Below are 25540 nucleotides of genomic sequence, written 5' to 3'. Positions count from 1 at the left end.
ATGCTACCATTGTTACATCTACGCCAGTCCTGTGCTCTGTTCCTATCCTCCTGGTATCGTTTATCATGTGTATGTATATTTCTGCTTCTCTTCCAATCGCAGAAATGTTCAGCAGACCGGATATTTGGTGAGTTCTTAGAAAGTAGCTATTAGGTCATGAGAGATACGAAAATTTCGTGTCTACGAGGATTTGGCTTCCTTTGGCCTGGACCACAATGAGAGTAAAGTTTGAATTTGTCGAATTCAATACATAAGCTTAAACAAATTTTGTGGTCCCTACCATTAGAATGCTCTAAACTTAAAAAAAAAAACTATAGGTATTGACCCAAAGAACGGGGACACTGAGAGAAGGTACCTCATTATTATCATTTTAATTCAATTACCTACATACCTATCTATTTGCTTTAAAAAAAAAAAAAAAATATATATATATATATCCTAAAGGTGATACCTAAATTAATTAACATTTTAATGCCAATCTATACAAAAGTAAGAGTTATTTTTTAGCCATCACGATGATCAAGATAAATTATAATTGAAGTAACCATACTGATGTGTAGGTAGGAATGACCCTCCAGGTAAAGTTCGATATTTTTGGCCCCGATTTGTAATCGGTCCAGTTTTTGTTTAGTGGGCAAGTTGGTTAGTTCTCTACCTGGATACGCAAAGGTGTCTTTTGCTATGTACAATTAACATAGGTAGAATAGAATAGAATATAACTTGTCTATCCTGCCCGAATAGGACTGAAAAGTCCCTTTACTTCAGAAGTCTAAATAGTTTTCCGTCTAGGTATTGTTTGCCCTTGGGGGAAAAAAGTCTAGGTATACTGTTAGATGAAGATCGCAGTACCTACAATATTTTCAAGTACCTATTACAAAAACTTTTTTTTTCTCTTATGCGACAGTTTAGACTGCGAGAGAAAAGGGATTTTTCAGTCCTATGATGGCAGTATAAACAAGGTATAATCTATTCCATTCTCATCCTCTCAGTTACTCTCTTCCTACTTTCTGTTGTCCTTGCCCTCTCTAAATTTAACGGGGACATAGTCACACATAGGTTAAAAGCTACATAGCGTGGTACGGGTGACAGGGTAGGCCCAAGGTATGCCGTGTATTTTAGCTACATAGTACATACCAGTCCATCATCTAACTAACTAGGAAATTTCACTTTACTTTTAGGAACACCCTATTGATTGGTATACGATTCGGTGATCACAGGTTTCAGTAACCTTCAACACCCAACCAATAGGCCATGGTTCTTCACTTTAACTTCAATAGAAAGAAAGCTCATAAGCCATTAACACAAGTCATGGTAACATTGGTAACCAAATTCTGTTGTGTAAGTCGAAGGTTTTTTCTCCTGTGGTGATTCATATTGAGTTTAAATCAGTGGTTTTTTGTTCCCTGATATTAATTTTGGAATAGATTAGCTCTTACCTTCTCGTACATTTAGATTAGCGGATTAGTGGTACTTACCTATACCATTTACCAACTAAATATTGGAAATTTTCGCTTGACTTTGAATTTTATTTTTGAGTGTGGATTTATGCTGATCAGACTACTTGTCATGGTTTTATTGGGATTCGAAGGTAAAACCTATCTAAGATTGTTCTTATCTAGTACATATTTTCTCTAAATTCCATTGGTCTGTTCCCCGTTTATCTTTTTCCCTTCCTACCTCTCCTGATGTACTTTTTTTGCCATTTCATTACATATTCCTTTTCAGACCCGAGTTTCCCGACACGGAATGTATCGTTCGTAGACGTTACAATGACTTTGTTTGGTTGCATAACAAGCTGGTGGAAACCCTACCAAGTCACATCATTCCTCCTTTACCAGAGAAACATTCTTTGCTTGAACATCTCAATCGGTATTCTAAGGAATTTATTCTTTGTCGAATGAAACTCCTTGATCAATTCCTAAGACGAGTTACCAGTCATCCTGTCCTCAGTGTGAACTCCCATGCGATCATTTTCCTCACTGCTAAGCTAGCAGAATTCTCAATGCACAAGAAACACTCGCCTGGTTTATTGAACAAAATGTCAGAGTCATTCTATAACCTAACCAATATCTACACCACTATGTCCTTAAGGCATCATCATTCCGAGTTTGAGCAGTTTTCTCAGTACATTTCCAATTTGTATGAGAAAATATCCGCGTTTGAGAAAATTGGAACAAGACTTTACAAGGAAAGGAAAGATTATGTTAGCGAAGCCCATCAGTTTGCAATTGTTCTCAACACATGGGCAGGGTATGAACCTCAACTATCTTCTGTTATACGACAGGTAAGTCACGACACACTTCACCTTCAAGATATCAAGTAAAAGGGTTCTCCTTATAATGCCAATATCACAGTAGAAAAACTAATCCCAGTTAGCCCAATGTGTAATTAATACTCAGCTGATTGTGACTTTTAAGACCGGTTTTAGCGTCACCTATGTTAAGCTACGCCGAGCAAGGCCAATAAATGGATGGGTGACTTGAACCTTATAGGGGAATAAAGGGAGAACGGGCTCTAGTCTTGATTTTAAATCATTACATGAAAGTAAAATTGAAAAATCAAATCAAGAATAATAATAAACTGAATATTAAACAAATTAGGTATAGGTACATGTAAGTACTGATTTTCTTTAATCACGATCGAATAAACTACGGGCTAAAAAATTCCCGGAGGGACGGACCCAGCTTGTTTTAATCACATTCGAAATTCTCACCTTCAACCTTGGAAAGTTAGCGCGCCACGCCGACCGACTTATATTAATCTCATTTAGGTCAACACAAAAGGGACCACCATCTTTGCAAAAACTTAAAACTAATCCCTTTTTCCTGGTTTCCCTCTGAACAGATCTGGAGAACTTCCAAATGCTGAGCAATTATGATAAGCGAGCTGTGATTGTAAACAAAATGGGAGCGGCCATTAGGGACAGTATTCATCGGCGAAACGAACGAATCCAAAGCAGACGCCCTCGAAAGGAAATTTGCTATGGTAAGTCATTGTTATTGTTGTTATGATAAGTCATTCCTATTATTGTTATGATTAAATCAATCAATTCGTATTAAAAAAATAAATAAATAAATCCTGCCTCGGTGGCATAGTGGTCAAGACGCTCGTCTGGTAAAAAGAAGGGCGCGGGTTTAATCCCAGCCGAGGGATGAAATTTTATCCTCATTTATTTGAGAAATTGACTACATAGTTAGGTTGGTTGGTAGCGCGTCTGCCTTGTAAGCGCTAGACCGCGGGTTCGATTCCCACCCGGGGCGGATTTTATCCAGAACGGATAATGTTGATAATGAACGGATAACGGAACGGCTGGCTTTCTCCTATCCTGTCTTCCTTCTCTCTTCTATTTCGGTACGATAAGACCTTAGCAGTTATAGCTCCCTCTATCAAACATCTTAAAAAAAAACCAATCATCAAGGATGATAATTAAAACTAATTATTTCGTTTCAAAATTTAGAACATGACCTTCCCAAACCACAAGCTATGCGAATAATAGAGCTTCTTGCTTGTCTCTCTCTGCCTAGTTGTGTCGATAGACCTACTGCTGAGCAGATAGTTAGGTCAGCCACTCACTATCAGGTAGACCTGACAGGTAAACCTGATCAGGTCTACCTTATAGTGTGTGTCTCTCACCAGGTATCAGGTAGACCTGACAGACGGACCTTTTCAGCCGTACCTGTCAGGTCTACCTGATAGTGTGTGTGCTCATCAGGTGTAAGGTATACCTGATCAGGTCTAATTGATGGTGAGTGGCTGGCCTTAGTTTGTTATGACAACAAAATTGGTCGTGATTATTAAAAGAAGGAAGGTTGGTGTACCTTCGCTCATTAGCTGTAGACTGTAGACCTGTGTACTGCAAGGATTGGGTTGCATTTGACTATTAGAGCGTGGCCATTGCAGAAATGCAGGTGAAATATGATCATCGGATATTTTATCAATAGTCAAATACATTATGACAATATTACATTGCGCTCCTAAGCAAAGGGTCCTAATTTTTACTTTCTATTTTTCTACTGGGCTGGTGCTTTTGCGAACGACTGTAAAAGACTCTACTACAGTTTAAAACTCAAATTCGCCATTTGTTTTTGATCAATTTCAAATCGAGTGTACCTACCTATTTTGTAATTCATTGATCCTTTATTTTTTTTTGTTAATAAAATAGGTATGTTGTTCGTGCAGGAGTTCCTTTAAGTAATTTCGAAATGCATGTATTTTTTTTTTAATTTGTTGAGCCTTTGATTTGTATTTTGAAATCCTTTTCAATTTGCAGACAAGGTCGGCTGCTTCTCCATTCCTCGACGAAGTGTGGCTCCTTTCGGCCTATTCTTACTCATTGTTATTATTAGGTACTAAATACCTATTACCTACATAATATTACTAGCAAGTTCCATCAGTTCCTCTCATTTACAGATCTTTAGTCCGGCGAGAAAGTATTTTTAACCTTGTCTCTGGTTCGGTTTGGTTGTAGCCAGTGCCAGTTCATAACCAGAGGTGAGAGCACAACGTAGGGGACTGACCAGTGACATAACCACTAGATATGCTATTACCTATCGCTGTAGAAGACGGTATAGTGAGACACTACTCTAGAAACAACAAACAATTCTAGAGTGACGATTTTTATTATTATTATTATTTTGAAGATGTTTGACAGAGGGAACTATAACTGCTAAGGTCTTATCGTCCCAAAATCAAAGAGAGAATGGAGACAGGATAGTAGAAAGTTAGCCGTTCCAAGAACGAATATTATCCCACCATTAGACGATTTCATGCAATTTATGCGCGTTTTTTTCTTCTTCCGGAACCCAGATCTCGATAAAATCGTCGCACTTCAATGTTTCCCGTCCGACGAAATTCATCGCTCACGGATTCAAAGGAAGCGGAAAGGACCGGGGAGCTTGGAATATCGTCGAGGCTCTGCTGGAAATAGTGAGTGCGAAAATTCCTTTTTTTTTTTTTTTTTTTTTTTTTTTTTTTTTTTTTTTTTTTTTTTTTTGAAGAGGTTTGACAGAGGGAACTATAACTGCTAAGGTCTTATCGTCCCAAAATCAAAGAGAGAATGGAGACAGGATAGGAGAAAGCCAGCCGTTCCAAGAACGAATATTATCCCTTCATTAGACGATTTCATGCAATTTACGCGCGTTTTTTTCTTCTTCCGGAACCCTTTTTTTACTGCTTATAAGAGAACATCCTTTAATATCAAAGTGGGGGTTAAGTGGCCGAGAATGCCCAAAGGCTTGTCCACACAGTCGACGGCCGTCGATCGACGTATCGATCGACGGACGCCCACTATGTGTGGACACACCTTAACAGCTAGTATAGTATGTTTGTAAAGTTAAAGAAATAAAAAAATGATAATAATATTCTGGATTCCGGAACTCCTTAGGGTAATATACTTTAGGGTACACTTACCTTCGTGAATACTAAAATAATGAAGAGCTTGTTTGTTTTTAGTCCATTACCGATTGTTTAGGTACAATTAATATTGCCTGTATACCTATACCAAAGGCTTGTCCACACAGTCGACGGCCGTCGATCGACGTCGATTCACACCGATCGACGGACGCCAACTATGTGTGGACACACCTTAACAGCTAGTATAGTATGTTTGTAAAGTTAAAGAAATAAAAAAAAATGATAATAATATTCTGAATTCCGGAAATCCTTAGGGTAATATACTTTAGGGTACACTTACCTTCGTGAATACTATGTATAATAGTAAAGAGCTTGTTTGTTTTTAGTCCATTACCGATTGTTTAGGTACAATTAATATTGCCTGTATACCTGTATGTAACATATCTATTCGTACTGTCGTCGTGCTTTCGTGCTCCCAAATACCTAATTACTTGATCTTACGCAGTTATTTACTTATATTAGAGGTACCGTGTATGTATAACCTGCCTACTTATGTACTTATAATATTAACTACTTCCATATTCTACAGCTAAGTATCCCAGTATACAGGTGTACCTAAGGGAATAATAATTATTATCCATCTAGTCCTTGCAGGTAATCACAACAGAGCCTACTCAATACAGACTAATCAGCCCATTACATAAGACGACTAGAATATTACCTACTATTGTTATACTCCACTTCTAGTAAGTAGGTACCTGGTGTACTTTCATTTTTTCTCTTATCACCTTAGTGTGAGTTGACATCACCAAGTTGTGACTTAAATAATAAGTGTTAGATGAGCACCTGAAATAATTTAAATCGTATAGGCTATAGGGTACGTAGGTAGGTATGTACGATACTTCTCAATTTCGTTGGGTTTCGCTCTAAAAGATGTAAAAAGAGCGGACTTGCCCGGAATTAGGGCATTTTTCGAGAGACAAGGAGTTAAAATTTCATTTTATCGTAAACGGATAAGCTTCGTTCTCGGAACGGCTGGCTTTCTCCTATCCTGTCGTCCTTCCCTCTTGGCTTTCGGGCAGTTACAGTTCTCCCTATCAAACCTCTTGGGGGGAAAAAAGTTACACCCTCTCCTTGATGGCAGGTGGGTCGTTTTTCTCGTATATCTTTGTCCACTACCAATTCAATGTAGTCTTCGTTCAAAGCCCAACCTCTTGTCGTAAAATTTATTAGAATACATTAGGTACTTTTCGGGGAAAAAAAGTTACACCCTCTCCTTGATGGCAGGTGGGTCGTTTTTCTCGTATATCTTTGTCCACTACCAATTCAATGTAGTCTTCTTCGTTCAAAGCCCAACCTCTTGTCGTAAAATTTATTAGAATACATTAGGTACTTTTATTATAGGATAAGGAAAGTAAAAACTAGAGGAATTGCATTCCGGTGGCACAGGTTCGATACCCGCGATGCGCGCAGAAACTAGGACAAAACTGTGCAATAAATTGATTACTCTTCCTACTACATACCTACTGTAATAATACTAATAATCCACTAGCAATAAGTTACCACCTGTGTAGAGACCCGCTCATTTCTCGATTCAATTTTGCTATGAGTTCCTACATAAGTGTTAAGCCTTATAATTATAAGCACAGTAGGTCCCCTACCTATAACTACATAGGTGTATTATAAATTTATAAAGACATCTGTGTTCACTATAATAATTTTACATGTATATTTTATGTATTCTATTAACATAACTATTATGCAGTTCCTGGTACGCTGACCTAGTGTTTACTGTAGCTTCTCATCGGAACTCTAGTCATCACTAGTCAGCCTAGTTAGCTTAGAAACGCCTCTGCCTTGTAAGCGCTAGGTCGCGGGTTCGATTCCCGCCTGGGGCGAACTTTATCCTAAGCAGATAAGGTTCGTTAACGGCCGACCCAGAACAACTATTTTTATTCTGTCCTCTTTCTCTCTTCGGGGTAAGACCTCCAGTGTTACATCCCCTCCTTTAAACCCCTTAAAATCCAATACAGGTAGAGATATCAATGAAAATAGATCCTCGGATATCCTGTTGTAGGTAACTGTATTAGATAGGTATACGTAGGTATCTAATAGGTTTTTTTTTTCGTACGATATGATAATAAAATACTATTTATTTCTATAGTACGTACATAGTATTATTAATTCATTACCCTCGAGGTGCGTTCGAATAACAATGAGGATTATTCCATTGACGGAACCATTCATGCGATTTAAATATTTTTTCTACCTATAATCTATTTAAAATTTAAACAAGTATATTTATTATTTCTCTATAATCTATCATTGCAAGCTTCAATCCTCTTATTTGTTTCACAATTCGCTTTAATACCGTCGCGTCGTTCTCGTAGCACCCCCTTGTACAGATATCGTTCAAGAGCCATCTCCATTTTTACACATCAGTAGAACCTCTCTCCGGAGAGCTTGGCAATTAGGATCCATTACTAAGGTTAAAAATAGAGTGGAGTGGACTGAGCATATAGAGCTTTATGCTCTCAGCGCTATGCGAGACTCTCGGTGCGTTTTGACTGCGAGAGTAAAGGGACTAAAGTCCTATGCTGGCAGTATAAACAAGGCACTACTAAGGTTAAAAATAGAGTGGAGTGGACTGAGCATATAGAGCTTTATGCTCTCAGCGCTATGCGAGACTCTCGGTGCGTTTTGACTGTGAGAGTAAAAGGACCAAAGTCCTATGCTGGCAGTATAAACAAGGCACATATATATAATATTCTAATTTTATGCTGTTTAAATTCGTCGCTTTCCTCTATCCGCTGTGTTCTCCGTTCCACTCTGTTTTTAGCCTGAGGCCAGCCACTGGCGCTCAGACCGTCCGATAAACTTTGGTCTTTCAGACTGTCGGAACGTGGCAAAAAAAAAGCTTCAGACCCAGGTCTCTCAGACGTTCTGCCAGTCCTTTTTTTCGCCACACACGTTCCAACTGCCCTGAGTCTTTCAGACTGTCTGAGCGTGGGGAATTACAGACTAAAAGCTTACAGTAATCTCAAGCTTATTCCAATCTGTCAGAGTTTCTATCCATTGTCCAATAATCTCCAAGCTCCAAGTACACCAAGGTATCTCTTACCGGAGTTGTTTGCCTTAATCTAAAAAGCGTAAGCGTAAAAATATTTTTATGGTTCAAAAGAGATTAAAACGTAGCATTACACAATGTATATTATCTATACGTAAATACCATTACTGTTTAGCATTATACTAGAAGTGGGTACTGGATACTATAATAATTATTAATACTAGGTATCTATATTTTACGATGTCTTGTTACTTGTAATGTTGCATTAAACTTGGGCAATGCAAATCAAAGGTAATCTGGTAAATGAGTTCAAGATGTAGAGATGTGAAGCTAATAGGTACCTTGAAATACCTAGGTATCAGGTAAAATGTTCTATTTCGTTAGCTGGACCTGTAATTTAAAGGGTTACCACGTGTAATTTGTTTTTGATTCCTAATTAATTAACATACCTCTTCACAGTCTGTGAAGAGTAAAAGTTATTGTGTTCTTCTTTTCAAGATGAATCTTCACAAAGTTACGTCAGAATCTATCAATATATAGAATATAACTTGTTTATCCTGCCCGAATAGGACTGAAAAGTCCCTTTACTCCCGCAGTCTAAACAGTTTTCTGTCTAGATCAGGGATTTCCAACTAGCGGCCCGCGGGCCACACCATTTTTGTTGCCCGCGAAGCTCTCAGGGTGGGTCCCATCGGGCTTGATTTTTGCTCTTTTATTATGGACTGGACTCCGAAAATGGAGCATCCACCCCCATCCCCTCTAGAAAAGATACGGGCCTGCTCCCTTGTGTATTTGGCCCGCGAAGTACCTGCCAATGTAGCATGTGGCCCGCATACACTTGGAAGTTGGAAACCCCCTGGTCTAGATTTGCCCTTGGGAAAAAAGTCTAGGTTACTGTTTGATAAAATGATAACTTATCAAACAGTACCTAGACTCATCAGATAAAGACCTATTACGAAAACATTATTTTTTTCTCTTATCCTCCCAGTTACTCTCTTCTTCCTTCTTTCTGTTGTCCTTGCCCTCTCTAAATTTAACGGGGACATAGTCACACATAGGTTAAGCTACATAGCGTGAAACGGATAACAGGGTAGGCCCAAGGTATGCCGAGTATTTTACCTACATAGTACATACCAGTCTATCATCTAACTAACTAGGAAATTTCACTTTACTTTAGGGAACACCCTATTTATTGGTATACGATTCGGTGATCACAGGTTTCAGTAACCTTCAACACCCAACCAATTGGCCATGGTTCCTCACTTTAACTTCAATAGAAAGAAAGCTCATAAGCCATTAACACAAGTCATGGTAACATTGGTAACCAAATTCTGTTGTGTAAGTCGAAGGTCTTTTCTCCTGTGGTGATTCATATTGAGTTTAAATCAGTAGTTTTTTGTTCCCTGATATTTCTTTTGGATTAGATTAGCTCTTCTCGTACATTTAGATTAGCGGATTAGTGGGTACCTACCATTTACCAACTAAATATTGGAAAATTTCGCTTGACTTTGAATTTTATTTTTGAGTGTGGATTTATGCTGATCAGACTACTCGTCATGGTTTTATTGGGATTCGAAGGTAAAACCTATCTAAGATTGTTCTTATCTAGTACGTATTTTCTCTAAATTCCATTGGTCTGTTCCCCGTTTATCTTTTTCCCTTCCTATCTCTCCTGATGTAATTTTTAATTTTTTTTAAATCACATTCGAAATTCTCACATTCAACCTTGGAAAGTTAGCGCGCCACGCCGACCGACTTATATTAATCTCATTTAGGTCAACACAAAAGGGACCACCATCTTTGCAAAAACTTAAAACTGATCCCTTTTTTCCTGGTTTCCCTCTGAACAGATCTGGAGAACTTCCAAATGCTGAGCAATTATGATAAGCGAGCTGTGATTGTAAACAAAATGGGAGCGGCCATTAGGGACAGTATACATCGACGAAACGAACGAATCCAAAGCAGACGCCCCCGAAAGGAAATTTGCTATGGTAAGTCATTGTTATTGTTGTTATGATAAGTCATTCCTATTATTGTTATGATTAAATCAATCAATTCGTATTAAAAAAATAAATAAATAAATCCTGCCTCGGTGGCATAGTGGTCAAGACGCTCGTCTGGTAAAAAGAAGGGCGCGGGTTTAATCCCAGCCGAGGGATGAAATTTTATCCTCATTTATTTGAGAAATTGACTACATAGTTAGGTTGGTTGGTAGCGCGTTTGTGACTGACAGTATGAACATCTTAGGAAACCAATTACAAATAGGTATCTAATGTGATAAATGTTTGCAGGTTTCCAAAGCGGTCGACACCACAGCATCTCTACATAAGAATCTCCTGATTGAGCCCTTCCACGAACACAATTCCCATCCTATGAAAGATTACCTAATGTATATTGATGCAGTGAAGCAAGTACTGGCTAGGAGAGATGTAATACAGGCTGAACATGATATGTGTGGTGAAGAGTTACAGAAGAAAACTGCTGAAAAAGAGCAGGTTAGATTTTTATTTTACCAATGGCCAGCACATGTTGGTATTTTCAGATCGGTAGTCTCATCTGTGCTTGCACAGAAGTCAACATTTGTTTCATTTTGAGTTCTTGTGAACCAGAGCTCCATTCTTAAAAGAACTACTTTCTCAATTTTCACTCCTCCCTTATGCCAGGTATTCATAATATTCATATTCAGACATTCTGTCAGACAGTCGGAATGTATGTGTCTGACGGTCTGATATTTTTCCGTCACTCACGCTCAGGCGGTCTGAGGCTGGCCTTAATTTTTGCTAGACAAAGATTGCGAAGCATTACTCAAGTTCCTAGTGAGTTCTATTTCGTAGATTGTGTCTCTGGCTTAAAACCAATAGGTACATATAGTATTTTACCCTCTTCTATTCTGTTATCAACAGTTAACCAACAAAGATAGTGACTCCTCGAGTCGGAATGTATGTGTCTGACGGTCTGATATTTTTCCGTCACTCACGCTCAGGCGGTCTGAGGCTGGCCTTAATTTTTGCTAGACAAGACTGTGAAGCATTACTTAAGTTCTTAGTGAGTCCTATTTCGTAGATTGTGTCTCTGGCTTAAAACCAATAGGTACATTTTACCCTCTTCTATTCTGTTATCAACAGTTAACCAACAAAGATAGTGACTCCTCATCGCCTACAAGTTCGACAGCCACTTCTAGTACTAACAGCTATTCCCTGTGGAAATCAACAAGTGAAGACAGACTGGAAAAGCTCAGCACAGCCATACCTAAGCTAACATCTCAGCTGGAGATTTGTGATGAAAAATTACAGGTAGGTTTCATTCTGTCCTAAGAAATGCGCGTTTTAGAAACATCGCGACATATTGTAGCCACGTGATGCATAGATCGTGGGTGCCATTTAATTCCATTGATTTGGAAAATTGCAAAATTCCGTGTCGGACAGTTCAGTTGCTTGTCTTGAAGGTGCAGACGGCACTAATTATAAAAATAGGCCTTCTAGAAAATCAGCTGAATGATTATATGGAGTGGATCAAAAAATATCAATAATGAGATTTGTGATGAAAAATTACAGGTAGGTTTCATTCTGTCCTAAGAAATGCGCGTTTTAGAAACATCGCGACATATTGTAGCCACGTTATGCATAGATCGTGGGTGCCATTTAATTCCATTGATTTGGAAAATGGCAAAATTCTGTGTCGGACAGTTCAGTTGCTTGTCTTGAAGGTGCAGACGGCACTAATTATAAAAATAGGCCTTCTAGAAAATCAGCGGAATGATTATATGGAGTGGATCAAAAAAAATCAATACCGTGCTCCCAAATACCTAATTACTTGATCTTACGCAGTTATTTACTTATATTAGAGGTACCGTGTATGTATAACCTGCCTACTTATGTAGGTACTTATAATATTAACTACTTCCATATTATACAGCTAAGTATCCCAGTATACAGGTGTACCTAAGGGAATGATAATTATTATCCATCTAGTCGTTGCAGGTAATCACAACAGAGCCTACTCAATACAGACTAATCAGCCCATTACATAAGACGACTAGAGAATATTACCTACTATTGTTATACTCCACTTCTAGTAAGTAGGTACCTGGTGTACTTTAATTTTTTCTCTTATCACTTATCACTTTAGTGTGATTTGACATCACCAAGTTGTGACTTAAATAATAAGTGTTAGATGAGCACCTGAAATAATTTAAATCGAACTTGGACAAACACACATCTCTTCCAGTTTCTTCTTTTAACTTGGCTAACTTTTCACTAGAAAAGCACACATTTTTGTGTACTAAATAAACTTGACAAATAACATCATGATCAATATCAATAATCTCATCATTGTCAAGACTTGTCTCTTCCAATGATTATCAATAATTGAAATTTGCAACGTTCGCAGGTTATTGTTGTTGTTGTAGCGGCGCTATACAAAAAGGTAAAAGTAGGTACAACGTATGTACTTACCTACATATTATTCATGTTACAGACGGCCAATAATCATTTGAGATCAGATCTGGAACGATGGCGTTTGGAGAAGAAGAACGACCTGAAGAAAATCCTCTTGAAAATTGCTGATCAGCAGATTGCCTACTATCAACAGGTAAATTTCTGTCAATTTTTTTTTTTTTTTCAAGAGGTCTGATAGAGGGAACTGTAACTGCTAAGGTCTTATCATCCTGAAATCGAAAAGAGAAGGGAAACAGGATAAAAGAAAGCCAGCCGTTCGAAGAACGAATATTATCCGCTCAGGACAAAATCCGCCCCGGGTGGGAATCAAACCTGCGGCCTAGCGCTTTTATTAACTGCAAAACTCAGATATATTTAGGACCGCTGGTATGGGGCCCCGATGGCCCAATAGGGTCAAAACTTCCTCAAAGTATGTATGGAACTGTGGAATATGTGTATCAAATTTAATTTAAATTAAAGTAACCATTCGAGAGTTTTTGCACAACAATTGTATCGTCAAGCTCAAACTGTCATCCTTCGTCCAATAAGGTAAAGAGAAAATATTGTAATATTTACTATCGGCCATTATTTCCCCCAATTTGGATTGAATGGGGTCCTTTTAGATTCATTTTGGGGTCCCCCCCAGAAAGTAAATTTATAGGTAGGTACTCTTTCAGACTGTCTGAGCGTGGGGAATTACAGACTAAAAGCTTACAGTAATCTCAAGCTTATTCCAATCTGTCAGAGTTTCTATCCACTGTCCAAGTAATCTTCAAGCTCCAAGTACACCAAGGTATCTCTTACCGGAGTTGTTTGCCTTAATCTAAAAAGTCCTATGAAAGATTACCTAATGTATATTGATGCAGTGAAGCAAGTACTGGCTAGGAGAGATGTAATACAGGCTGAACATGATATGTGTGGTGAAGAGTTACAGAAGAAAACTGCTGAAAAAGAGCAGGTTAGATTTTTATTTTACCAATGGCCAGCACATGTTGGTATTTTCAGATCGGTAGTCTCATCTGTGCTTGAACAGAAGTCAACATTTGTTTCATTTTGAGTTATTGTGAACCAGAGCTCCATTCTTAAAAGAACTACTTTCTCAATTTTCACTCCTCCCTTATGCCAGTAAAATGTTCTATTTCGTTAGCTGGACCTGTAATTTAAAGGGTTACCACGTGTAATTTGTTTTTGATTCCTAATTAATTAACATACCTACCTACTATTATTTAAAAGTTGGTACAAGTTGATAACTTAATAATCTATTTTTGATGAGCATTCCTATTCATGATAAAATCTTCGCGTGATCTGTATTTGTAGAACTGAAATAACTGAAACGAGATGTACCTGTTCCTAAATTCAATTCTGCCCCTAGCAGTGACTTCAAAGTTGCCACAGAATCAAGATCTATCATAATTACTTTCATCTACCTGTGTCTATGTCTATATTTAATACCTAATGAATGACTAGGGTACTAAATTCCCCTTGTCATCCAATCATCAAGGATGATAATTAAAACTAATTATTTCGTTTCAAAATTTAGAACATGACCTTCCCAAACCACAAGCTATGCGAATAATGGAGCTTCTTGGTTGTCGCTCTCTGCTAGTTGTGTCGATATACCTACTGCTGAGCAGATTGTTAGGCCAGTCACTCACTATCAAGTAGACCTGATCAGGTGCTCACCAGGTAGTGTATGCTCACCAGGTATCAGGTACGGACCTTTTCAGCCGTACCTGTCACGTCTACCTGCTGGAGTGTGTGCTCATCAGGTGTCAGGTATACCTAATCAGGTGTACCTGTCAGGTCTATCTGATGGTGAGTGGCTGGCCTTAGTTTGTTATGACAACGAAATTGGTCGTACATTGCGCTCCTAAGTAAAGGGTCCTAATTTTTACTTTCTATTTTTCTACTGTGCTGGTGCTTTTGCGAACGGCTGGAAAAGACTCTACTACAGTTTAAAACTCAAATTCGCCGTTTGTTTTTGATCAATTTCAAATCGAGTGTACCTATTTTGTAATTCATTTGATCTTTATTATTATTTTTTTTTTCGATAAGGCGCTTTAACATGTTAATAAAATAGGTATGTTGTTCGTGCAGGAGTTCCTTTAAGTAATTTTGAAATGCATGTATTTTTTTAATTTGTTGAGCCTTTGATTTGGATTTTGAAATCCTTTTCAATTTGCAGACAAGGTCGGCTGCTTCTCCATTCCTCGACGAAGTGTGGCTCCTTTCGGGAAGAAGACGCCTCAGTCTCCCGAAGATATTGACACCAAGTTTTGGCTCCTCACGCGGGAAAACCCCACGGAGCCGCAGTTTCTGAAATATTCGGACGACAAGATCTCGATAAAATCGTCGCACTTCAATGTTTCCCGTCCGACGAAATTCATCGCTCACGGATTCAAAGGAAGCGGAAAGGACCGGGGGGCTTGGAATATTGTCGAGGCTCTGCTGGAAATAGTGAGTACAGATCTGGAGAACTTCCAAATGCTGAGCAATTATGATAAGCGAGCTGTGATTGTAAACAAAATGGGAGCGGCCATTAGGGACAGTATACATCGACGAAACGAACGAATCCAAAGCAGACGCCCCCGAAAGGAAATTTGCTATGGTAAGTCATTGTTATTGTTGTTGTTATTATTGTTATGGTAAGTAATTGCTATTATTGTTATGATAGTCATTGTTATTACTGTTATGGTGAATCATGCCTCGGTGGCGTAGTGGTCAAGACGCTCGTCTGGTAAAAAAAAAAAAAAAATAAAAAAAAAATACCATAGTGAGTACGAAAATTCCAATACCTTGGGGAGTTGAAAAAAATCTTGGTTTCGTTCTAGGAACGGCTGGTTTTTGCCTATCCTTTCTTCCTTATCTCTTCGATTTCGGGACGATAAGACCTTAGCAGTTACAGTTCCCTGTGTCAAATCTCTAAAAAAAAAGAAAAAAAAAAATGGTGGTCTAGTGGTTATCATGGTGGACTTCGGATGTGGAGGTTGATGGTTGAATCCAAGTCAAGTCACAAAATTAAGAAAAAAGTTCAAATTTTCAAACTCTATGCACTTGAAGCTTTGCTTGCTCCAGAGATAATAAGCAAATTTCCCAACACTTTATCTTATTTGGCTCTATAATCTCTAGGGAATTGTAAACGCACTAGAAGGAAAATAGAACAGCACCTGGCTCTCTCTTGTTTGAAAGATAAAATCTATTTGAAAGAATTTTTTCCAAGTCAAGTCACAAAATTAAGAAAAAAGTTCAAATTTTCAAACTCTATGCACTTGAAGCTTTGCTTGCTCCAGAGATAATAAGCACTTTATCTTATTTGGCTCTATAAGTCTATACCAGTGGTATACATTTATAGAGCAAAGGTACTAAACTAAACCATAGGAAATGGTAACAATCTAGCTCCTTTTGTTGCAATAAAATATTATTTCAAAACGTTTATTCTCCCCAGGAAGATGTTAACGTGATCCTAGTAGACTGGGAGAAGGGGGCTGCCGGACCTTCCTATGCCTTGGCTGCAACCAACACTCAGATCATCGGACGACAACTGGCCCTCCTCATATTGGACATGGTATCATTCGGTGCAGATCCTCAGGATATTCACATTGTGGGATTCAGCTTGGGTGCCCATGTAGCGGGATACGCGGGCAGAGGTGTGCAGAACAAGGGGTTCAAAATCGGCAGAATAACTGGTAAGTGAAGAGAAGAACTGAGCAAACTGCAATAGTAAACACTTCCTCTGGCAAGTACTAATAGTCTACTGTTGACATTTATGTATGCCGGTCTAGGCATTACCTTGCCCTGGGGATCAATTTAATTTAAAGAAACAATTTAATGTCATGTTATTAAACCCATAAATTAAATGAGAGCTTATTTCGAATACGGGGATAAATGGACTTTTTAGTCTCATTCGAGCAGGACAAACAAGTTATATTCTCTTTCTATTCTATTCTCAGGTTTGGATCCCGCCTCCCCTCTGTTTCGGCAACTTCTGGCCACCTCCCTCGTGTCTCTCAATTCTGGCGACGCCCATTATGTTGACGTCATTCATTCTGACGGAGCCCGGCATTGGTCTGAAGGACTGGGCCTGTTTGAAGCCATTGGACATTCGGATTACTTCCCCAACGGTGGATTAGATCAGCCGGGGTGCGAACACAAGAAAAACGCTGTCCTAGTCAGTCATCTGGGTAAGTAAAGGTGTATTTTTCGAGATTGTGTTCCAGGTGTAACCCTGCCTTGGTGGTGTTGCGGTCAAGACGCTCGCCTGAGGATGAAATTCCATACGCTCGACTGCGATTGAAATTAAACCCACCCACTGCGTGGGTTTAATTTCAATCTCAGTCAAGCGTGTGGAATACCCACGGAGTGGGTTCAATCTCAGCCCAGGGTATAGAATTTTATCCTCAATACAATTTGATAATTTGACCACAATAAGAGTAGTAGCCTACTGCTGGAGTAAAGACTGTAGTGATTGTTTTATGTGCTCGACTTATCGTGTATTAGTTGTATCCCTTTGTTGAACTCCAAAGAGAAACAAGGAAAACGAGACCGACCGTTTGATTCGTAGGAAATACTGATTCCCTGAATATGAACGGCCTCAAATAGGTATAGGTAAAAGGAAAGAAAACTCGATTTTTAGGTATATTTTTTCCTTTCGGGAAACTTGACCACTACAAAAATGACCGTTCCTCCAATCCTCCATTCTGTTTCTGTAGGAGCAGTGGTCAATGTTCCATACTCCATAGTCAGTTTTCCGAAATCAAAATACATACAAGTTTTCTCAGAATTATTAGGAATTTACAGCTAGTCTTACTACCTATGTCTTGTAGGTACATTGTACCTATGTCTTGTAGGTACATTGTAGGTAAAAGGTACATTGTACTAGAAAAATTCTGTTCTACCATTAATTCCTAAATTATGTTTATTTATTTACACACACTTAAACGGGCGGCCCCTTTACTACCTACATATAATAATTAACCCTAATGTGTAGGTACTTAGAATTAAATTCCCTCTTTTTCAAATTGTTTCTTAGCTTCCATAACTCACCACTCACTCTTGTTTTCCTAGATTGTGATTTCTCTACAATTTTCTCCCTCATTTGAGAAAATTATGAGAAACGTTCGTTGTCAGTCATACTCTCCTGATAATAATGGAACTACCTATAGCCCTAGAGCTTGACATTATGAGAGCAACAACGTCAATGTATCTACCCTGTTCGGTATTGATGTCTATGTAAAGCGAACGAGGGGAGGATGAGGAGAAGCGAAATGGAGAAGGAGGAAGAGACGAAACAGCGTAGAATGAAGAGAAAAGGAGGGATGAGGAAAGAGGGGGTTTCGATAAAGGGGGGGAGAACTAGAGAGGGATTCCTGATAACATCACGGCTAGCTTCACGCACGTCACATGTCACGTCATCACGAAATATAAACAAAAATTTGTCAAGGTTTCCATATAGGTACTTTCTATTTGCATTTTTGTTTATTTTAAGAAAAGGAAGAAGAAAATCATTAAAAAATTAAATCGATTCGTAGTACAATAGTATAATAGGTACATACCTATGTACATAGTTGGGTATCTTTGCTGTATTATTATTTATTAGTTTACAAGTATACGAGTTTTTTATATGCCTAATCAAACAGCTGCCATGTTATTAGCCCTATAATGGTAAAGTGATAAAGCATGTCCCCCACATAAGTGATTTTTTTTTTCGCCAGGGAAATTCTTTTACTCGCTAAGGTCATTATTTTATACAGGGTCACTCTATCGTACTAGTTTATACGGGGTTACTCTACTCGCTAAGGTCATTAGTTTATACAGGGTCACTCTATCGTACTAGTTTATACGGGGTTACTCTAAAGCTTAACTCAAATTCTGGAATTAAGCAATCTTATTGGTCAATTTAAAACTTATTCGCTAATCAAATTGTTTAAATCTAAGAGAATCAAACCAAGTTTAAATTAGATTGTGGTCCGGGTATAAATGAGCCTCAATTTTTACTGTAAGTTACGGGATAAGTCCGGAGAGCGGTTAAACCTAGGATTGTCCGGTAAAACGTAGGGTATCCCTCGTTCATACGTACCTAAAACTACTACACATGATGCATAGTGTAAAACTATGTTTATTTACACAGAAATTCTGCTCCAGGAGATGGAGATGATAGATATCCTCGGCATAAGAGTTGCTGGAAAACCCTTGAGAGACCCTGATGGGGAAGATTGTTTCTATTTTTCTTACCTTTTTTTTTACCAACTTGAGATTTTTCTCGTTCGTCTAGGTTTTTTACGAGTGTTTTTTTTCTGCTCTAGCTTTTCAGTTTGTATTTTCAAGACTGTTGCAAGGAGGCATTAGTAGATGTTTACCGTTTGACGCGTTCGCTTGAATAGGTAGGATAGTTTCATACTTATTTACCTACATATGTACCGTATCTACATACGTATGTACTTACTCATAGGTACTTCAAAATGAGTAGGTACCAGGATAGTTTCATACTTATTTACCTACATATGTACCGTATCTACATACGTATGTACTTACTCATAGGTACTTCAAAATGAGTAGGTACATTTTTTTCTCTTTTTATATTTCCGATCTGAAATATTTTTCGTCAGTAGGCACTTTACAGTTGTGCTTACCTTTTTCCTTTAGAACAAATAATGTGTTTCGCCATCGTTTTTTTCAACTTGTAATAGAATTGTTATGTGATTTTTATATGTTTTTCTTGAAATAAAGTTCTTTTCTTTCGCTAATCTCGAGATTTGTGAGACTCTTTGAAACCACATGGGTGTTTTTTTTTTTTTTTATTTCCTCCCTACTTACTTTTCGTGTCTGTGAAACAGGCAATACCTGTCTTTACGACTAGTTACCTACTTATAATTATCCACATTTTTCAGTTTCTTTTAAGTAATGTAGGTACTTTTTATAATATTCACCAACATAAATATACGTTTTTTTTACTTTTTCCTCGTGGTACCTAGGTGTCAAATTACATTTGAGAATATGTATGGAGACTATTGAGATGTTTTCAAGAAGCGTAGGTGGTAATGGTAACTGCAAAATGGGTAGGTAGTACCTAGGTTCCTACTTGGAATAAAGCATTTCCAAATAACGCTCCCACAGTTAAAATTCTGAAATGAGGGTTCAAAAGTTTGAAATAAATTTTCATAGTACGCCTTCTCGAAGACATTTTCATCATGATAGAATTTAAAGCTAGGAATTTTTTTTTTTTTTTTTTTAGTTTTCGAAATAAAAAGTTGGCGTTTTTCCAGTGGTGCAGCATTTGTCACATAAATAAAAAGCAACCGACAGAAAATATAACTGTAGTGATTGTTTTATGTGCTCGACTTATCGTGTATTAGTTGTATCCCTTTGTTGAACTCCAAAGAGAAACAAGGAAAACGAGACCGACCGTTTGATTCGTAGGAAATACTGATTCCCTGAATATGAACGGCCTCAAATACCTTGTTTAAAAATGACCGTTCCTCCAATCCTCCATTCTGTTTCTGTTGGATGGAGCAGTGGTCAATTTACCATAGTCAGTTTCCCGAAATCAAAATACAAGTTTTCTCAGAATTATTAGGAATTTACAGCTAGTCTTAGGTGCAGCATTTGTCACATAAATAAAAAGCAACCGACAGAAAATATAACTGTAGTGATTGTTTTATGTGCTCGACTTATCGTGTATTACTTGTATCCCTTTGTTGAACTCCAAAGAGAAACAAGGAAAACGAGACCGTTTGATTCGTAGGAAATACTGATTCCCTGAATATGAACGGCCTCAAATACCTTGTTTAAAAAGGAGAGAAAACTCAATTTTTAGGTGTATTTTTCCTCTCAGGAAACTTGACCACTACAAAAATGACCGTTCCTCCATTCAGTTTCTGTAGGAGCAGTGGTCAATCTTCCATACTCCATAGTCAGTTTCCCGAAATCAAAATACAAGTTTTCTCAGAATTATTAGGAATTTACAGCTATTTATTTATTTATTGTTTATTTAGTACAATTTACAATCTTACGATCTATGACAAACTGCACTTATTTATTTACAGCTAGTCTTACCTACCTATGTCTTGGTAGGTAAAAGGTACATTGTACTAGAAAAATTCTGTTCTACCATTAATTCCTAAATTATGTTTATTTATTTACAAACACTTAAACGGGCGGCCCCTTTACTACCTACATATAATAATTAACCCTAAAATGTGTAGGTAGGTACTTAGAATTAAATTCCCTCTTTTTCAAATTGTTTCTTAGCTTCCATAACTCACCACTGACTCTTGTTTTCCTAGATTGTGATTTCTCTACAATTTTCTCCCTAATTTGAGAAAAATATGAGAAACGTTCATACAATTTAGTTTTCTCTGAAATTCACGTGCTCACGTCTATAGTTTACGTGCTTCCTGATAACATCACGGCTAGCTTCACGCACGTCACATGTCACGTCATCACGAAATATAAACAAAAATTTGTCAAGGTTTCCATATACTTTCTATTTGCATTTTTGTTTATTTTAAGAAAAGGAAGAAGAAAATTATTAAAAATTTAAATCGATTCGTAGTACAATAGTAGGTACATACCTATTTACCTATGTACATAGTTGGGTATCTTTGCTGTATTATTTATTAGTTTACAAGTAGGTATACGAGTTCGTTTACATATTAATAGGTAAAATAGGTATCGTTCTCTCTTCCCTCCTTTGTGTGTCTCCCTCTGGTATCCCGTAACCAATGGATTTATAGACTATAGAAGTCTATTTAGCAGATCCACCAAAAATTCAAACTTGTTATTATTATTATTGTCATGAGAGAGCTCAGAACTTTCTCTTTGAGTGTAAGGTTATTTCTTCCCGGGGTAACATCTAACTCGCAAAGACCAAACAAACAAGAGACAAAGTTCAATTTTCATGAAAGCTTCTCCAAGTTTTTCAGGCAAAATGGAATTTTCTTTTTGATAAAAATAATGTGTCGTTCATGGGAATATGCAAAACTGTCGGCTTACGCCTCTTCAGGACCAAGGTGTAGGGGTTTGTTTTGTTAACTTAACGAAAGCTGCGACAATTTTTCCTATTGTAGCATTTCATGGGTCCTGAAGAGAATTGAAAGTAGAGAGAAAATTAAAAATTTAACAACGTTTAACCTATTAACACCTAAAACAATTGCGAGGCTACGTGTTTAAAATTCCAGCACCCTTCTGAACGGTAGGTCCTAATTATCTTTTAGGCTGTTGAAACGTGAGCTATGTATTCGTACGATAACCTAATGAATCTAATAATATTGTTGGGAATAATTAATTCTCTGTAGATGTATACCTGTTACGTCACTTTACTTTCAAATTTGCATGAAAATCGCAAGTTACTTTTCCTTTTACGAAACTACAACTACAGAGATCTCATCTCGGGATTCTCGGGTTGTGTTTTGACAAAAATACTCGTACCATCCTACCCAAGTGCCTACCCATGTATTTTACACATGGAACTGCATACATCGTACATACATAACTCTATAGATGTATGAACATGAAAAATTCATAATAATCTCTTTCGGAAGTTTTCTAAATAACAAATACAAACTTGCGACTTCGTTTTATATGTCAGAACTTTCATAGCCACGAAAAATTGTCAACGCATTTTCTATACGAGTAGATACCTCTCCCAACGGTGGATTAGATCAGCCGGGGTGCGAACACAAGAAAAACGCTGTCCTAGTCAGTCATCTGGGTAAGTAAAGGTGTATTTTTCCAGATTGTGTTCCAGGTGTAATCCTGCCTTGGTGGTGTTGTGGTCAAGACGCTCGCCTGAGGATGAAATTCCATACGCTCGGCTGCGATTGAAATTGAACCCACCCACTGCGTGGGTTTAATTTCAATCCCAGCCGAGCGTATGGAATACCCACGGCGTGGGTTCAATCTCAGCCCAGGGTATGGAATGTTATCCTCAAAATAATTTGATAATTTGACCACAATAAGAGTAGTAGCCTACTGCTGGAGTAAATGAACTTTTCAGTCCTGTGCGAGCAGTATAAAAAAGCACTGTTATTATTATTTTCCTTTTGGAAACTGAGACGATTTACTCTCTTCTGAAGTTTTATTTCCCCTTTTTTACAGAAGGCACCATGAACAGCAGTGTGGTGTGCAATCACATTCGAGCCTGGAAATTGTTTTACGAGAGCTTGAAAATGTCCAAACAGGAAGACGGCTGCAAATTTTTCGCTTTCCATTGTCCTGGAGGACTGAAGAGTTTCAAACTGGGAACGTGTTTCCCTCAGAGATGTGTGGAGAATAGTCCAGGTATGAGACATACAGAGAATGCCCACCTCTGTGGCTGAGCATTGACTCTCAACCTGGAGGTGATGGGTTCGAATCCCGGCCAGGGCGAAAATTTTTTGAACGTTTCCGTCCAGGTATGAGACATACAGAGAATGCCCACCTCTGTGGCTGAGCATTGACTCTCAACCTGGAGGTGATGGGTTCGAATCCCGGCCACGGCGGAAATTTTTTGAACGTTTCCTTTTTTGGATAGACATGGATGTAAAAGAATGTGCCTTGAAGTGGCCCCGGCTATTAGTAAGCCCTGGATTTGTTAGTTTATTAGGGATGACCTAGGTAGGTATTCATTAGGTGCCCAATATCCACTCCTCACTCTCTCAAATTTCAAATTCATTTAGGTCCAATTTGAGGTGCTTCATCAATCATCGCAATGTTTTTTTTTTTTTTTTACTAATCATGACTATGATTGATATTGATTTCAGATGGTTCCTGTGGGATGATGGGTTATGGATCCGAAGAATCGAAAGCTCGTGGCGCCCTCTATCTTGTAACCAGAGATACAGCTCCGTATTGTGGTAATTTATCCATTTCTGACCTTAGGCTGATTTCTAACTTTTTTTAAGAGGTTTGACATAGGGAACTGTAACTGCTATGGTTTTATCGTCCCGAAATCGAAGAGAGAAGGAAGACAGGATAGGAGAAAGCCAGCCGTTCCGAGAACGAACATTATACATACCATCAGCATAAAATCCGCCCCGGGCGGGAATCGAACCGACGGCCTAGCGCTTACAAGGCAGACGCACTACCAACTAAGCTAGGTTGGCAATTTCTATCTAATTTAGCTTCAAACTTTGAGGATTTACCTATCCATTTTTTATGGACTTCTTATTGGTTCTGTATACTATGGAAATATTATATCTGAACGTAAAAGTTCAACCCTCAATAACTTTTCTCTCCCCTTCTCTCTACGTATAGAATAAGAACTTAAATTTTCATTCACCCCCTCCCCTCCTTGTCTCATCCCTTTCAAAATAAAAAGATATCCCTTTTTCCATTGCACACTATCGCACCCTAGTTTTTTATTCGAGTATCAGAATGAGATTTTACATTTTTCCTATTTTCCAATCCCTATGTACAAAGTGAAGTTAGGATGAAATTTTTTTAATACAATTTTTTTCTCAAGTAAAGTTTATTTTATAAATATTATGTTATCATCTTATAGATACCTAGCTACAATTTTTTTCCTGTAAATAAGCTGTGCATCGAAAGTTTAATTTTTGTCCTGGCAAAGAGAAATCTTTCTTATGAAAAGAGCATTAAAAAAAAACTTCGGTATGTACTTAATATTTTTATTTTCCATAAATTAGTGTTTCCCAAGTATGTAGAAAATGTAAATTGAAAAATTATCATAAACGTGCAAAATTACCATCATTTTATAAATTATATTATTATAACCGAGTGTATTCAATAACAAAATACATAACTTCACAAGCATTAAGAGTTTTTGTGGGAAATGAGTTTTTAACGATTTGAATAATCTGAAATGTGAAAATAAGAGTGTTTATTTTATTATTATTTTTTTTTATTAAGTGAGCATGTAATTTCAATGTGTGTAGGTAAATATCAAGATAAACTAAATCCTACTAGATAAATTGAATTGATAAATTAACCTTTTCGTGTCACAGTAACGTGTAAACATGTGTGTTTATATGCCTAATCAAACAGCTGCCATGTTATTAGCCCTATAATGGTAAAGTGATAAAGCATGTCCCCCACATAAGTGATTTTTTTTCTTTTCGCCAGGGAAGACAGACGACACCGAAGCGAATACAATAGTCCGTCCCCTATACCTTTTATTATTAGTAATAATAAAGGAAGGACGGACTAAAAAGAGCACTCTGAGGCCTAGGTGTAGGAGCAAACAGCCCTAACAGGTGGGTTAGGGTTATACGAATATCTACGATCTAAAATGTTAGGCCAACCACTCACTATCAACCACAATCAGGTAGATCTGACAGGCCCGAATAGGTGTACCTGACATGGTCTAGTGAGTGGCTGGCCTTAGGGTCGGAGGGGTTTGAATTGCAAGAAGGGCATAAAAATTTAATACTTATGGTGGGTTTTACCCTCCTTTTTTTAGCCCCTTACAGCCTTTGAACTTTACTGTTTAGCCTATGTAAATCAAATCGAACTTGACAGGCTGTTAGCTCAACAGGCCTGTTAGGGACTGAAAAAATATTGGTGAAATCTTAGTATAATTTTGGGATTGGCTAAATCCATTTTAAACTCTCGTCTGTTGTTTTCAGAGTGGATGGCCTGGCTGTAATCTCCTCAGCATATGCTGAAGCCAACGAAGGAGCACGGTATGCTGTGTTGTGGAAGGAAAAAGGTAAGAAACAGTTTCTTGTAAAATAATGACAAAAAAATA

The 25540-nt window shown here is 37.8% G+C and overlaps 1 protein-coding gene across 1 annotated transcript; it reads left to right on the top strand.

Annotated features, from left to right (window-relative positions):
* LOC103509100 (pancreatic triacylglycerol lipase-like) lies at positions 1–25527 on the top strand. Its single transcript, XM_026823521.1, has 8 exons — positions 1–127; positions 2845–2985; positions 15041–15312; positions 16301–16541; positions 16806–17036; positions 22951–23133; positions 23595–23712; positions 25419–25527. The coding sequence occupies exons 1-8, from the start codon at positions 1–3 to the stop codon at positions 25525–25527; spliced, it is 1422 nt and encodes a 473-aa protein (XP_026679322.1).
* Positions 25528–25540: the final 13 nt, after the last annotated feature.

Source organism: Diaphorina citri, unplaced genomic scaffold, assembly GCF_000475195.1.
Source record: "Diaphorina citri unplaced genomic scaffold, Diaci psyllid genome assembly version 1.1 scaffold467, whole genome shotgun sequence".
NCBI lineage: Eukaryota > Metazoa > Arthropoda > Insecta > Hemiptera > Psyllidae > Diaphorina > Diaphorina citri.
The sequence above is the reverse complement of the archived record's forward strand: the minus strand, read 5'-3'. Positions and strand labels throughout refer to the sequence as shown.

Bases quoted from the DNA above. Each gene is read 5' to 3' on its own strand.
- LOC103509100 (XM_026823521.1), top strand. From the start codon at position 1: ATGCTACCATTGTTACATCTACGCCAGTCCTGTGCTCTGTTCCTATCC. The intron at 17,037-22,950 runs GTAAGTAAAGGT...CCTTTTTTACAG, and splicing joins TGTCCTAGTCAGTCATCTGG to AAGGCACCATGAACAGCAGT. The intron at 23,134-23,594 runs GTATGAGACATA...TATTGATTTCAG, and splicing joins ATGTGTGGAGAATAGTCCAG to ATGGTTCCTGTGGGATGATG.